General features: G+C 50.1%; 1 protein-coding gene across 5 annotated transcripts in view; it reads right to left on the reverse strand.

The window, feature by feature from the left end:
- HIP1 (huntingtin interacting protein 1) overlaps window positions 1–16,152 on the reverse strand; it is a 200,863-nt gene that overhangs the window by 60,314 nt on the left and 124,397 nt on the right. For all 5 annotated transcript variants that reach the window (XM_064375672.1, XM_064375671.1, XM_064375673.1 and 2 more), the window contains exons 2-4: window positions 8,515–8,578; window positions 1,584–1,726; window positions 1,270–1,326 (exon numbers count right to left, since the gene is read on the reverse strand). In XM_064375672.1, coding sequence (XP_064231742.1) covers window positions 1,270–1,326; window positions 1,584–1,726; window positions 8,515–8,578 — 264 coding nt within the window. The remainder of the gene's footprint in view (window positions 1–1,269; window positions 1,327–1,583; window positions 1,727–8,514; window positions 8,579–16,152) is intronic.

Raw genomic sequence — 16,152 nt, forward strand, 5'->3', positions numbered from 1 at the left:
CCAGGTTCAAGTGATTCTCCTGCCTCTAGAGAGTAGCTGGGATTACAGGCACACACCACCATGCCTGGCTAATTTTCTTATTTTTAGTAGAGACAGGGTTTTACCATGTTGGCCAAGCTGGTCTCAAACTCCTGACCTCAGGTTATCCACCTGCCTTGGCCTCCCAAAGTGCTAGGATTATAGGCATGAGCCACTGCACCTGGCCAAGGGAGAGCCTTCAAAATGCAGATTATCCCTCTCCATATACACATCCATGGACATCAGAATATGGGGTGATTGGGGTGTGTGTATAGAAATGCTCATTTCCTTTGACTGTGATATTGCCATCTACCTCCTCCCTCATCCGAAAGCACAGAGAATCCCTAAACAGGAAAGAAAAATCTCTCGCATTAAGAATTGGGTATGCTTCTTGCTGTCATATCTTGTAAAAAAAAGAAGAAAAAAAAAAAGAATTGGGTATGCTTGGTCGAGTGAGGTGGCTCACGCCTGTAATCCTAGCACTTTGGAAGGTCGAGGTGGGCGGACCATGAGGTCAGGAGATGGAGACCATCCTGGCCAATATGGTGAAACCCTGTCTCTACTAAAAATACAAAAATTAGCTGGGCATGGTGGTGGACAAACTGTAGTCCCAGCTGCTCAGGAAGCTGAGGCAGGAGAATCACTTGAACCCGGGAGGTGAAGGTTGCAGTGAGCCAAGATCGTGCCACTGCACTCCAGCCTGGGTGACAGAGCAAGACTCTGTCTCAAAAAAAAAGAATTGGATGGGATGCTAATTCTAATTCTCAATGCACTGTGACTCCAAAGGGACCAGTGGAAGAAGAGAAGAAGCAGGAACTGTGGGCTGGGCACAGTGGCTCATGTGTGTGATCCCAGCACTTTGGGAGGCTGAGGTGGGAGGATTGCTTGAGGCCAAGAGTTCAAGACCAGCCTGGGCAGCATAACAAGAACCTGTCTCTACCAAACAAGAAAGAAAGGGAAAAAAAGCAGGAACCATGGCCGTGTAACTATTGCTGAGGAATCCCAATGCCTGGACAGCTTTGTGACATGAGTTTCCATTGGCAGGAGAAGTTCCCAGGCCCTGGAACTTTCCTGAAGACTGTAGATATCATGGTACTCTTTGGGGGCATTCTTAGTCCCTCCCTGATGCTCATGGAGAAATCCTCAACAAGCTGAAGGAGATGAAGTTATTTCATTCTCCAGTCCTTGCTCTGCGGCCTCTGGGGAAGGAGAAGAGGAGCAGGTGGCTCCTGGGTTCATCTTCAAACTCACCCACATCCTGCTCATGTCACTCAGTTCATTTCTGTATCTCAGAGAGTCCTTCAGGACCTGCAGAGGGGAAGGAACAGGCCATGAGAGAATGGAGAAGGAAGGAGAGACAAAGTAAAGGAGGATGGAGAGAGGCGGAGGTGAGGCTGGGGCGGGAGGACAGGCTGATGGGAGAGAGCTCACCCATCTCTAATGGGAACCCAAAGGCCAGGAGAAGGGGGCAGTGTGGGAGAGGACAGCAGCCTCTGTGGCCCAGGCGGTCACTTTCCCCACAAGGGTCCCTGGCTCCCTGCCACCGTACAGTCCCAGGAACTCACGTTCGGGTGTCCATCTCGGAGGAGTTTGTGGAACACATGGCAGAACTTCCAGCAGAGCACTGCGTTGCTAGACAGAGGCAGGCGGTTGACGACAGACCAAAAGGTCTGTGCCCCTTTCTCATGGTGGGTGCCCAGTATGCACGGTGAGCGGGGGTTATGGAAAACAACGACATGGGCCCTGCCTCCTGGGAGCCAGTCTGCACCCAGCCACTGCAGGGGGTCAAGCCTGCACCCAGTCACTGCAGGGGGTCATGCCTGCACCCAGCCACTGCAGGGGATCACACCCACACCCAGTCACCGAAGGGGACCGAGGCTGTACCCAGCCACTGCAGGGGGTCAACCCCGTACCTAGCCACTGCAGGGGGTCAACCCCGTACCCAGCCACTGCAGGGGGCAACCCCGTACCCAGCCACTACAGGGGATCACACCTGCACCCAGTCACTGCAGGGGGTCACACCTGCATCCAGCCACTGCAGGGGATCGAGGCTGCACTCTGTCACTTCAGTGGATCACGCCCACACCCAGCCACTGCAGGGGGTCATGCCTGCACCCAGCCACTGCAGGGGATCACACCCACACCCAGTCACTGAAGGGGACCGAGGCTGCACCCAGCCACTGCAGGGGGTCAACCCCGTACCCAGCCACTGCAGAGGGTCAACCCCGTACCCAGCCACTGCAGGGGGTCAACCCCGTACCCAGCCACTGCAGGGGGTCAACCCCGTACCCAGCCACTGCAGGGGGTCAACCCCGTACCCAGCCACTGCAGGGGGTCAACCCCGTACCCAGCCACTACAGGGGATCACACCTGCACCCAGTCACTGCAGGGGGTCACACCTGCATCCAGCCACTGCAGGGGATCATACCTGCACCCAGCCATTGCAGGGGATCGAGGCTGCACTCTGTCACTTCAGGGGATCACGCCCACACCCAGCCACTGCAGGGGACTGAGCAGTTGTGCAAGCCGTGGTTGGCAGTGACTTGGAGGGAGCGCCGCTCAGATCTAAGAGACCATAGAACTGTACATTCATTCTGGGAGTTTTAGGGCAGATGGCAATACTTGTTCTAATAAAATCCACTTGATTAGACAATTTCTCAAGATGGAAGTATCTTGAGAGAGAGGTGTGTCTTTTTCTAACTTGCACAAATGCCCTGTAGGCCAGGGTAGTATTGGATTGCCCTTTCTATGAGAATGCTGAGTTGGTGATGGTTCCCTTGGGAATAACGACAGCTATTTGTTGCGGTGGTTGAGATAGGGTCTTGCTCTGCCGCCCAGGCTGGAGTGCAGTGATGTGATCATAGCTCACTGTAACCTCAAACTCCTGGGTTCAGGCAATCCTCCTACCTCAGCCTCCTAAGTAGCTGGGGCTATAGGCATGCACCACTATGCCTGGCTAAGTTAAATTTTTGGTAGAGAGATCTTGCTATGTTGCCCAGGCTGGTCTCAAGCTTCTGGCCTCAAGCAATCCTCCCCTTTGGCCTCTCAAAGTGCGGGGGTTACAGGTATGAACCACTGTGCCTGGCCTTATGACACCTAACTTTTTAACAACACTCAAATGGCTGGGCGCGGTGGCTCACACCTGTAATCCCAGCACTTTCGGAGGCCGAGGCAGGTGGATCACCTAAGGTCAGGAGTTTGAGACTAGCCTGGCCAACATGGTAAGACCCCGTCTCTACTAAAAACACAAAAAATTAGCTGGGTGTGGTGGCAGGCGCCTGTAATCCCAGCTACTCAGGAGGCTGAGGCAGGAGAATCGCTTGAACTTGGGAGGTGGAGGTTGCAGTGAGCTGAGATTGTGCCACTGCACTCTGGGCGACAGAGCAAGACTCCGTCTCTATATAAATAAACGTCCATCTGGCCTCACATGATTTTAAGTTCAGCATCCAGATCTCTGTCATTAGTGAGCCCTTTTTGGAGCGAGGAATTTCCACTTGTCTTTTCTAATTGTGTATTCCCACACGATTCAGTAACTGGGCGCTATCAACTGTAAGGCCAACTCTGTGCCCGGAACTTTAAGCTTTCCTCAGCAAGGCTCAGGTCTCAAGTGCAGTGTCATTTAGGGCAGAAAGACTTGCCTCAGGTAGGAAACTAAATGACTCACCCATAGCACATGTTATTTTGCTTCTGAGCTGGAAGATACCACAAAGTTTCTTTCCTTGATGACATTTTCATTTAGAGAGGGGTGGGCTTGAACAGATATTTGGGTCTGGAAGCTAAAGTCAGCTTTTGGTGTAAGAGCATTTCTTCTTTCTTTCTTTCTTTCTTTCTTTCTTTCTTCTTTCTCTTTCTTTCTTTTTCTCTCTTTATTTTTCTTTCTTTCTTTCTTCTTTCTTTCTCTTCTTCCTTCCTTCCTTTCTTTTTTTTTCTGAGACAGGGTCTTGCTCGGTTGCCCAGGCTAGATTGCAGTGTGGCACAATCTTGGCTCACTGCAGCCTCCGCCTCCCAGGTTCAAGTGTTTCTCGTGCCTCAGTCTCCCAATAGCTGGGATCACAGGCATGTGCCACCATGCCTGGCTAATTTTTGTATTTTTAGTAGAGAAGGGGTTTTGCTATGTTGCCCAGGCTGGTCTTGAACTCCTGGCCTCAAGAGATCTGCCTCACTTGGCCTCCCAAAGTTCTAGGATTACAGGCATGACCCACCACACCTGGCCTTGGTGCAGGAGTGATTTCTGAAATAATTTTTGGTTCCACCTAAAGTACAGCCCCTACAGACTGCAGGAAGCAGTGAGGAGAGACTGGCAGCCCCCAGCCTCCCCACACTCACTTCTCCCAGCAAACAGGGCTTACTTTTCCTGAAAGCAGCCTCCTAAACAAAGCTAGCCCGGCACCCTGGCTTTATTTTATTAAATTTAAATTACTTTTTTAAATTTATTTTTTAGTGTCTCCTTCTGTTGCCCAGCCTGGAGTGCAGTGGTGAAATCATAGCTCATTGCAGCTTCCAACTCCTGGGCTCAAGTGATCCTCCCTACTCAGCCTCCCAAGTAGCTGGGACCATAGGCATGCACCACCACACTCAACCAATTTTTTATTTTTTGTAGAGAGGGATCTCGCTATGTTGCCCAGGCTGGTCTTGAACTCCTGGGCTTATCTGATCCTCCTGCTTTGGTCTCCTAAAGTGCTGGGATTACAGGTGCAAACCACCGCACCTGGCTGAGACACCCTGACTTTCAAATGGGCAAGGGGACCTTCCTGGCATTCTTTCACATTATAAGCATCTTTATGCCCCAGTTATGTGTCAAAGACTGTAAAATGCATTCAGGGAGAAAAAAGAAAGAAAATAAGAAAAATAAGACTCAGTCCCCAGCCCCCCAGGAGTGAATAGCAAGGTGGCGGGCCAACCTGTTCAGCATTTGGGCATCTGCGATAAACGTCTAAGCAGCGTTTCTGAAGTCAGACTTCCTAATGCTTATTTAGTTTGTATCTAAGGCAGCTGATATAAGACTCGATAATACATAAAGGGGCTGAGTGCGATGGCTCACGCCTGTAATCCCAGCACTTTGGAAGGTCCAGTGGGTGGACTGCTTGAGCTAGCTGGGAGTTCAAGACCAGTCTGGACCACAGCGAGACCCTGTCTCTGTAAAAAATTAGCCAGGCATGATGGTGTGTGCCTATAGTCCCAGCTACTCGGGAGGCTGAGGCGGGAGGATCACTTGAGCCTAGGAGTTAGAGGCTGCAGTGAGCCTCCAACTGATTGTGCCACTGCACTTCAGACTGGGTGACAGTGTGTGACCCTGCCTCAAAAAAAAAAAAAAAAAAAAATCTTGGCGATATCTCTAACTAGGCATTTAAAACTCTACTGTATGGAGTTGATTTTTCAACATTTAGTCACCATTTAGAAATTGTGAATCAGAGACTAACAGAATGTTAAAACTGGATTGTTAAATCTTTGAAATCTTTTTTTTTTTTGAGACTGAATTTCACTCTTGTTGCCCAGGCTGGAGTACAATGGCATGATCTCAGCTTACCTCACCACAACCTCTGCCTCCCGGGTTCAAGCGATTCTCCTGCCACAGCCTCCCAAGTAGCTGGGGTTACAGGTGCCCACCACCATGCCTAGCTAATTTTTGAATTTTTAGTAGGATGGGGTTTCACCATGTTGGCCAGGCTGGTCTTGAACTCCTGACCTCAGGTGATCCACTTGCCTCCACCTTCCAAAGTGCTGGGATTACAGGCATAAGCCATTGCACCCCACCCAAAATCTTCTTTGTCCAACTCTTTGATCGAACAGAAAGTGACATAAGGCTCATGGAGGCCCCACTCAAGGTCCCAGAGTGAGCCCGAGAGTTCCAGGACCCTACAGGATCCCTTCCCTCCTCCCAGGAAGCCTCCCTGGCAGCGTGTGACCTGACCTGACCTTCCTGCTGCAGGCCTGGCCTCTCTGCCCCCATATCTTGTCCTGAAGAGCAGGCTGCCCAGTGATAACTGTCTCTCCCTTACGCATATCTTTTTTTTATTTAAGATGGAGTCTCGCTCTATTGCCTAAGCTGGAGTCCAGTGACACAATCTTGGCTCACTGTAACCTCTGCCTCCTGGGTTCAAGCAATTCTCCTGCTTCAGCCTCCTGAGTAGCTGGGATTACAGGCATGTGCCACCACGCCCAGCTAATTGTTTGTATTTTTAGTAGAGACGGGGTTTCACCATGTTGGCCAGGCTGGTCTTGAACTCCCAACCTTGTGATCCACCCATCTAGGCCTCCCAAAGTGCTGGGATTACAGGCATGAGCCACTGCGCCTAGCCCCTCACTCATATATCAGATTGATCACAAATTACTCGTAGGTCAAGGCTGTGTCATTTCCTCTGAGAAAATCAACTGAGCCATTTAAAATAAAGGCTTTTCTTGGCTTGGTTTGAATCATTGCAAGGGTACCAAACATGATAAAAGAAAGCAAGGGGCCTGTGTCTTTCTGGGGGAAAAAAGAGTAAGATCCAGCTAGGCTTGCTGTAGGGCTAGACTTCTGGGTTAGCCTAGAGAGTTCCACAGCCCCCATCCTAAATCCAGCCAAAGCGTCTTCCTACTGAGGCGAGCTGCCTTCTCCCTAGCAAACAGTTCACACGCCACACTAAGCAATGCTGGGCTTCTCTGGCTATCTAACCTGGAGGGTCGGTGGCCTCCATGGGTTTGGGACAAGCTGCTCTGTCCCGATGGCTTTGGGACACGCTGCTCTGGCCTGCCTCGCTGCGGCACAGCCCCCAAGAGCCCAGGCACGGAGGAGCTTCCCATTGGAGACCGAAGTCCAGCCTCCGAGGCTGGGTGCGGTGGCTCATGCCTATAATTCCAGCACTTTGGGAGGTCAAGACAGGAAGATTGCTTGCGCTCTGGAGTTTGAGAACAGCCTGAGCAACATGGTGAAACCCCGTCTCTACTAAAAAATACAAAAATTAGCTGGGCGTGGTGGCAGGTGCCTGTAATCCCAGACACTCAGGAGGCTGAGGCAGAAGAATTGCTTGAACCTGGGAGGTGGAGAGTGCAGTGAGTGGAGATGGAACCAGTGCATTCCAGCCTGGGCAACAGAGCAAGACTGTCTCAAAAAAAAAGAAGTCCGGACTCCGCTTGCCCGGAACTCCACCTTACTCTGGCCCAGCACACAGAGAATTAAAAGCTTAGCCACTCCCCTGGCACCCTCTCTCCTTCAGCCTTTGGGGATTAAGCTCTCCACCTCCAGGATTCTGCCCCTCAAAGGCAGAGCCCTAGGGATTCACCAGCCACTATGGTCCTGCACCTTTCTACAAAGCCACAGTCTGCTCCTACGTGTGGCGGGTTTACCAGAGGGCTTTCAAGTCACCCGTTCCCTAATCCACTGCAAGGCTCTTGTCCTCTGTCCTCTGGCATAGATTGAACCTGATCACGAAGGTAGAGCCCCTGCCTTGGTTTAAGGTCAACCGACCACTGAAGCTAAGACTTTCCTTTTTCAGCCAGGCGTGGTGACTCATGCCTGCAATCCCAGCGCTTTAGGAGGCTGAGGCCAGGCGTTCAAGACCAGCCCGGCCAACATGGCGAAACCCTATCCCTACTAAAATTACAAAATTAGCCGGGTGTGGTGGTACACGCCTGTAATCCCAGCTACTCAGGATGCTGAGGCACAAGAATCGCTTGAATCCGGGAGGCGGAGGTGGCAGTGAGCCGAGAACATGCCACTCCCCTCCGGCCTGGGAAACAGAGTGAGACTATCTCAAAAAAGAAAAAAAAAATACTCTCTTTTTCTTTCTTTCTTTTTTTTCCCCCGCTTTCATGCTCAGAAAAGGAGATGATTATTGATTGTCTCTGTGGGCAGAGAGGACCTGGAGGGCTTTGATAGCCAGTGAAAACCCCTCCAGACCCTCAGGAGATCTCTCACCGGAAGGTGACTTTCAAGTGACTTCGACGTTCTCCAAAGCTTGAGTCGGCCAGATGCGGTGGGTCTCCCCTGTAATTCCAGCACTTTGGGATTACAGAGGAGGGAGGATTGCTTGAGGCCAGAAGCTTGAGACCAGCTTGGGTGATGAGCAATACCCCCTCTCTACAAAACAGAAAATAAATTAGCCAGGTGTAGTGAGGCACACCTGTAGTCCCAGCTACTTGGGAGGCTGAGATGAGAGGACTACGTGAACCCAGGAGTTGGAGGCTGCAGTGAGCTGTGATTGAGCCACTGCACTCCAGCCTGGGCAACACAGCAAGACCCCACTTGGAAACAGAAAACAAGGAATGCTTAAGTCCTCAAGGAGAGGAGCAGGATCTTTGGCAAATCGAAAGGCCTGGGCTCCACGGCCTCCTTGGTCTCTGCCACCCTGAAGGTCTGTGCTCTCTGGGAAGCTGCTGTCATCAGAAGCTGCAGGGGCCTGGCCTGCGCAGGGCTGCCCCTTCCTGGAGCTGAGCAAGGGAGCCTGGCCCTGACCTCAGTCCCCACGCTTTAACCTCCCTGGTGGTCGGTCTTCCAAGCAACATCCAAAAGGATATTTCTGGCGTGTTTTTCCTTTACAGCCACTTCCTGCGTATTAATGGCCTTATTGATGCTGACAGTCTGAAAAACAAGAAGGGGGAGGGGAAGGAGGATGAGATGAATAAGCCTCTGAGAGTGGCTGAGACCCTCCCAGTTGCCCGCCCCTTTCTCCTCCTCCAGCGATCCTCCCCCTGCCCCACGGGTGGTCGGTCCCTCTGCAGGCGCCCAGCTGGGGGCAGAGGTGGGCAGCACTCCCGGGAGCCAGCTGGCCGGGCTGTCCTGAGGGAGTGGGCACCGCTGCCTGGCATTGGCTGTGCCCAGCTGCTGCTCCCGCCTGCCACTCACTCCCTTGGCACAACACATGGCAATTAAAGCCCGCACAAAGAGATGCTTTTCAGCCCCCAGGGAAACATTAGTTCTCCCGGGAGCGGGAGGAAGAGGCACAGAGATCAGGGAGCAACCAGGGAACAACCGTGGCCCAGGACCCCCCAGCTGCCTCTCTGTCCCCTCTAAACCTTCCACAGAGCCTTCCCCAGCTGGCCAGCACTGGCATGGCCACTAAGTCTTTGTTTTCCCACACTCTTCGGCATTTTCCAGCTCCTAAGCAAATTCCTGGTACTTCCTTAACGACATCAAAGGACATTAAACATTCCCTCTCAATCCTTTTTAAAGTAGCTCTTTTTTGAGGAATCTTGCTCTGTCACCCAGGCTGGAGTGCAGTGGCGTGATCTCGGCTCACTGCAACCTCCGCCTCCTGGGTTCAAGCAATTCTCCTGCCTCAGCCTCCCAAGTAGCTGAGATTACAGGTGCATGCTACCATGCCTGGCTAATTTTTGTATTTTTAGTAGAGACAGGGTTTCACCATGTTAGTTGGCCAGCTGGTCTTGAAATCCTGACCTCCGGTGATCCACCCACCCCAAAGTGCTGGGATTACAGACTTTTTTTTTTTTTACATGAAGTCTTGCTCTGTCACCCAGGCTGGAGTGCAATGGCACAATCGCAGCTCACTGCAACCCCTGCCTCCCGCGTTAAAGGAATTCTCCTGCCTCAGCCTCCCAAGTAGCTGGGATTACAGGAGTGCACTACCACACCCAAGTAATTTTTATATTTTTAGTACAGACGGGGTTTCACCATGTTGACCAGGCTGGTCTCGAACTCCTGACCTCAAGCGATCCTCCTGCCTCTGCCTCCCAAAGTGCTAGGATTACAGGAGTGAGCCACTGTGCCCGGCTAAACCATAACTCTTTTTAATTTTGCAAAGCACATATACATAGGAGTACCATTTGCACAAACACAGAAATGTGATTATTCCACGTTGGCTGTTTTCTAAAGTACAGGTTTTCTCCTTTTTCCGTTTTGATGTCATTCTATCCCTGACCCATGTTAAAAACCTGTTATGTGTCACATACAAATTCCCATACATACACATAAATACCTACATACTGAAGAGGCCACAAAAATTACATTGTCATATACAGATTTCTCTACATCTTGCTTTTCTTACTTAAATGTATCATCTGGAAAATTCTGTAAATGAGGTGCAAAACCCCCTTTTTTTTGGAGATAGGATCTTGTCCTCTCCCCAAAGCTGCAGTGCAGTGGCACAATCATGGCTCACCGCAGCCTCCAACTCCTGGGCTCTAGCGATCCTCCTGCCTCAGCCTCCTGAGTATCCACCATGCTCAGTTACTTTATTTTTAGTAGAGACAAGGTCTCACTATGTCGCCCAGGCTGGTCTCAAACTCCTGGCCTGGAGTGATCCTCCCACCTCAGCCTTCCAAAGCACTGGGATTACAAGCGTGAGCCATTGTGCCCAGCCGGAATTATCTTTAAAATTTTAGGTGTGATAAATATGTTGTGGTTTAATTTTTAAAGAGGTTTTTTTCTAAAGGTTCATACTGAAATATTTACCTGCAAGATGATATAATATCTAAGATTTACTTCAAATAATCCAGAGAATAAAAAGTTTCGTGGCTGATGATATAGACCCACAGATCAGCAAACTAAGGTAACAAGCCAAAACCAGACCAGATTGACACTTGGTTTTGAAAATAAAGCACTTTAGGAGGCCGAGGCGGGTGGATCACCTGAGGTCAGGTGTTCGAGACCAACCTGGCCAACATGGTGAAACCCCGTCTCTACTAATATACAAAAATTATTCCTTATTTTCAACCTCAGAGAAAAAGAAAAACAAAAAAACAAAAATTAGCTGGGCGTGGTGGCAGGCGCCTGTAATCCCAGCTACTCGATAGTTGGGAGGCTGAGGCAGGAGAATTGCTTGAACCTGGGAGGCAGAGGTTGCAGTGAACCAAGATCCCACCATTGCACTCCAGCCTGGGCAAGAGAGCAAGACTCCCTCTCAAAAAAGAAAAGAAAGAAACAAAGCTTATTACAATTCCTGACCTCAAGTGATCTGCCCGCCTCAGCCTCCCAAAGTGCTGGGATTACAGGAGTGAGCCACCACACCTGCTAGCTTTTTTTTTTTTTTTTTTTCCCAAGAGAAAGGGTCTTGCTATGTTGTCTAGGCTGGACTGGAGCTCCCGGGTTCCAGCGATCCTCCTGCCTCAGCCTCTGAAGTAGCTGGAACTGCAGCTACACACCACCACATCCAGCTGCTGGTTTTTAAAATTTTGGGATATGTTCTTAAATCCATGTCTCCTTACGTGTTCTCTTCTCCCTACCAGACTTGACTTAAACAGTATAACCTCTGTTGTGAGTTGAATTGTGTACCCCTCACCACAAAAGGATATAATCGAGTCCAACCCCTTCCCCTGTACCTATGAACATGATCTTATTTGCAAACAGGGCATTTGCAGATGTAATTAGTTAAGATGAGGTCATACTGGAGTAGGGTCATATTAGGGAATGTAATACGACCGGTGATCCTCGGAGAAGATGTAGGGATCCAGAGACACGCAGGGAGGATGCGTGAAAACAGGCAGAGAAGAGTGATGTGCCTCCAAGCCAAGGAATGCCAAGGACAGCCAGTGGCCACGAGAAGCTAGAAAGGATCCTTCCCGGCCGGGTGCAGTGGCTCATGCCTGTAATCGCAGCACTTTGAGAGGCAGAGACGGACGGGTCACTTGAGGCCAGGGGTTTGAGATCAGCGTGGCCAAGACAGCTAAACCCTGTTTCTACTAAAAAATACAAAAATTAGCCAGGTGTGATGGCACACGCCTGTAGTCCCAGCTACCAGGGAGGTTGAGGTGGGAGGATCACTTGAGCCCAGCGGGCAGAGGTTGCAGTGATGGCACCACTGCACTCCAGCCTGGGGGACAGAGCAAAACCCTGTCTCCAAGAAAACAAAAAAAGATGCAAGGAAGAAGTGAAGGGTTCATTCTGCAAACCTCTCCACGAAGCAGCGCTGCTCTCCTATGGAGACACAGTGCTTACAGCTTCTTAACACGTCCTTCCCTGGGCCGTGGTCCTCAGCTTCTGCTAACAGCACTGACCCAAGCACTCTCTTCTCTGCACACTTCCTCCAGTGCGTTACAGCCGCTTCAACCAGTTCTTCCCCTGGCACCATGACAATGGCAAAATTCTGGCTGCACAGACCCCTGGGCAAAGTCTCCATACTTCCGGAGCCCATAAAGGTTGTCTGCAGTCAGAAAGGACTGACGAGGCACGTGAAAACGCAGGAGGACAAGAAACCCAAGTCTGTAAGATAATGACCTGGATGTGGTCAATTTCCAGGAAGTTTGGGAGGGCCTGTAAGGAATATGGGCCATGAGGAGGAGGAGCAAACCAGTTAGTTGGAAGTGCTGGAAGTGGGGCGGGATGCAGTGGCTCACACCTGTAATCCCAGCACCTTAGGAGGCTCAGGCGGAAAGATCACTTGAGGCCAGGAGTTCAAGACCAGCCTGGGCAACATAGTGAGACCTCATCTCTACAAAAAAATTAGCTGGATGTGGTGGCATACACCTGTATTTCCAGCTACTCTGGAGACTGAGGTGGGAGGATCGCTTGAGTGATCCAGGAGTTGGAGGCTGCAGTAAGCTGAGATTGTACCACTATACTCCAGTTTGAGCGGTAGAGCAAGACCTTGTCTTAGAAAAGAAGGAAAGAAGGAAGGGAGGAGGAAGGAAGGAATGAAGGAAGGAAGAAAGGAAGGGAGGGAGGGAGGAAGGCAGGAAGGGAGAGAGGGAGGGAGGAAGGAAGGAGGGAAGAAAGGAAGGAAGCGTGGAGGGGAGGAGAGGGAAGGGAGAGGAGGGGAGGAAGGGAGGGAGGGAGGGAAGAAGGAAGGAAGAAACAAAGGAAAGAAGGAAGGAAGGGAAGGAAAGGAAAATGCTAGAAACTGCTTCAGGGCCTCCAGAGAGGACCCATGATGGGTGAGACTTAGATTTACCCTAAAAATACCTGTTCCCAGTGCCTGACCAATTGCTCAAGCTTGTGGTCATTACGAACCTTGCTCACAAAAAAACCTTAAAGTAACAAATTTTAAAAATCCTTAAAATTCCGTTAAGCCACGTAAAATAATACACCGTGCATTTGTAACTACTGATTCTCTGAGTGTGTGTGTATAGCAGAAATCAGGAAAGTCCTGTGCTGTAAGTGTTGAAAAGAGAGAGAAACCTTTTAAACTGAGACTCTGCTCGAGGAAGACTTCTGTGGGAAGTAAAACAGTTCCTCTTCGAAATTTCCTTCTTGTTAAAGAATAAATCATATGCGTGCTAATAACTCTTTGTTAAGCCCTATCCTATGTAGCTGTGAGACATGCCATGCTTACAGGCACGTAGTACATTCTACGTCCTTGTACTTTAACAAAGATACCTGTGCTGGACGTGCTCACAGGCATGTCCTAGCTCTCCACTGCTTTTATCTGTTTAGAAAAGTTTTAAGTTATTAGCCAATTGGGTTTTAGTTTAGATTGTGAGGTCCGGCTCCAGCCAACAGAGATCAGACACAGCAGTAAGGATGACCCCAAATGCATAAGGGATAAAATGTCTGTTTTCCTTTGATCATTGTACTCTCATGGCAAGATGGCTGGTGAGGGTACCCTTCCTGCAGTGCAGAAAGTAAAAAAGTAAAAATTGCTTGCCGAGAGACCCTTTGTCTCAGTGCTAATTTTTCTTTGTGGCACCGAGCATCTGTTTCCAACAACTTCTTAAAGGGAAGGGAGGGCTGACTCTGTTCAGGTGCTATCCCCTGCCATTTACCCACTTCTCTCATGTATGTCTCATAGAAACGCTGGGGGTGCTTGGGACTGTTGTTCAGAAAGGCGGAGAAACTTGCCCAAGGTCATACTCTTTGGTTCCAAGCCCTGCTATGTACCGTGAAGGGGCTCAGGTACCTATGAACCACCACCTGCTATGTACCGTGAAGGGGCTCAGGCTTGCAGGGGACTGGGGCCGGGGTTCTGGATGACAGGGCTTCCAGGTAGAGGAAGTGCCACAAGTAAAGGCACCAAAGTGAACAGGCATGGAGCGACCTGAGGGGCGGGCAGGGGATAGGGGAGAAGCCAGAAAGCAGGCGAGGCTGCGAATGGAGGCCAGTGGGCTTCTGAGTGGCAAGAAGGGATGACAGCAGGTGGAGGAGAATGGGCCAGCGGCAGCAGAAGCTGGAGTGGAACTGGATGGAGCTTGGAGGTGATAATTCGGGGGAGTCTCACTCTGTCGCACAGGCTGGAGTGCAATGGCGTGATCTCAGCTCACTGCAACCTCCACCTCCTGGGTTCAAGTGATTCTCCTGCCTCAGCCTCCCGAATAGCTGGGAGTACAGGTGCATGCTACCACACCCGGCTAATTTTTGTATTTTTAGTAGAGATGAGGTTTCACGATGTTGGCCAGGCTGGTCTCAAACTCCTGACCTCAAACGATCCACCCACTTTGGCCTCCAAAAGTGCTGGGATTATGGACATGAGCCGCCGTGCCCAGCCTTTAAAAAAAAAAAAAAAAATTAGCCAAGTGCAGTGGCTCATGCCTGTAGTCCCAGCTACTTGGGAGGCTGAGGCAAGAGGATCACTTGAGCCCAGAAGTTTGAGGCTGCAGTGAGCCATGATCACGCCACTGCACTCCAGCCTGGCAGCCAGAGTGAGACCATGTCTCTAAAATAAATGAATACAAATAAAAAAAAAGAACTGCTAAGTAAACTATCCAGGCCCGCTCCATCAGCAGGTATAAGGTGGGGTTTCAGACTTGGCAGTGACCATGCCGCTCAGGCTCAGGATCACAACCTCAGCACTAGACAAGGCCGTCTACACCACAGAGACACAATCAGAATCCACAGACTGGAAAAATGGGTTAAACGTCACAAGATGAAATCCAGTAGGTATAAAGGAAATTTTCCATACTTAGGCCTAAACTCACAGGCACAGCAGTGCTTGTGAAAAGAATTAAGGTGTTTCATTTGGCTGCTAACTTAATATTAGCAATATTTTGATATGGTTGATGAACATGCAAGTCTGATCTCTCTGGATGCATTAAAAGGAGTATAGTGTTCAGAATGAGGGAGGGTATGGTTCCAGTTCTCTACATATATCAGGCCATGCGTGAAACATATTCAGTTTCAGGTTTTCTACATTATGAAGGAAACTAAGAAGCTGGACCATTTCCAAAAGAGAGTGACCTGGACTGAAATGGACTTAAGATCTGAAGAAAATTTAGAGAAATATCAATATTCTGAAGCATGATCATCTGGAAGCAGGAAAAACTCCAGAGGCTTGAACCTAGGCCAGTGGGTAGAAGTCCAGAGAGGCAGTTTCTGGATGAACTTAATTAAAGCTGTCTCATGAAAGAGGATTCCTCATTATTAGAAACACACATGCAGAGAAGAGGCAATTTTTACCCTGGGTTATTGTGGAAGAGATGGACAGGCTCAGATTACATTAGGTGACTTCTGGGTCTCTTCCCATTTTTAGACTCTGAAAAGGCCTATGGGATGACGAAACGCTCTGGATATCAGGCCGAGGAACTGTGATCTGATGGGTACTGGGGATCCACAGAAGGCTCTTGAGCAGGGGAGAAACCTGATACAAATGTCCCTCTTCATCCTCCTGAATGAGTTACTTCTCCAGTGCACTAAGGAAAGTGGAGAACACCCTGGGAGCCACTGCCTCCCAGTGTAACTCCAGTGCAACTGACAAGAGCCTGGTCTAGCACTGGCCGTGGTAAAAAGTTTCTTCCCAAACCAGCAGCTACATGGCGTCTGTAAGCACTGCCTGAGCTTGCCAGGACTGTCCCAGACCCTTCTCCTGCAGCTCTAGGGGGCTCACAAGAGCTCTCGGGCACTGTCATCATCGCGCCCAGGTTCCCTGGGCAACACTTCATCCTAGTAGCTGTACCCATGAGGCAGAGTCCACCCCATGCTTTGGGGCCCATTGCCTAGCCTGTGGCAAGGCTTCCTGGGGCTCATTCTGGGTTCTAAGGCTAACTGTGGGTCCTCCAGGGGGCCGGGGAATGTCAGATACTGAAAGGTTTCCAGGGCGGAGGTTCCCTGCTAGGAACAGTTTCCCGTGGCTTACCAACACTGTGTACCACCTCTCCATCCCACCCCCCCATTGTACACACCCCCTCTTCTTTCTACTTTCCAAACCCTGACCTCCTTCAAGCTCACACTCAATGGCATCTTTTTTAAAGACTTACCAAGCTACTCAGACCAACAATGTATTTTTCTCTCTTCTTCCTTCCTTCCTTTTCTTCCTTCCTTCCTTCCTCCCT

Source organism: Aotus nancymaae, unplaced genomic scaffold (assembly GCF_030222135.1).
Source record: "Aotus nancymaae isolate 86718 unplaced genomic scaffold, 86718_ANA_hifiasm-v0.15.2.pri h1tg000012l, whole genome shotgun sequence".
Lineage (NCBI taxonomy): Eukaryota > Metazoa > Chordata > Mammalia > Primates > Aotidae > Aotus > Aotus nancymaae.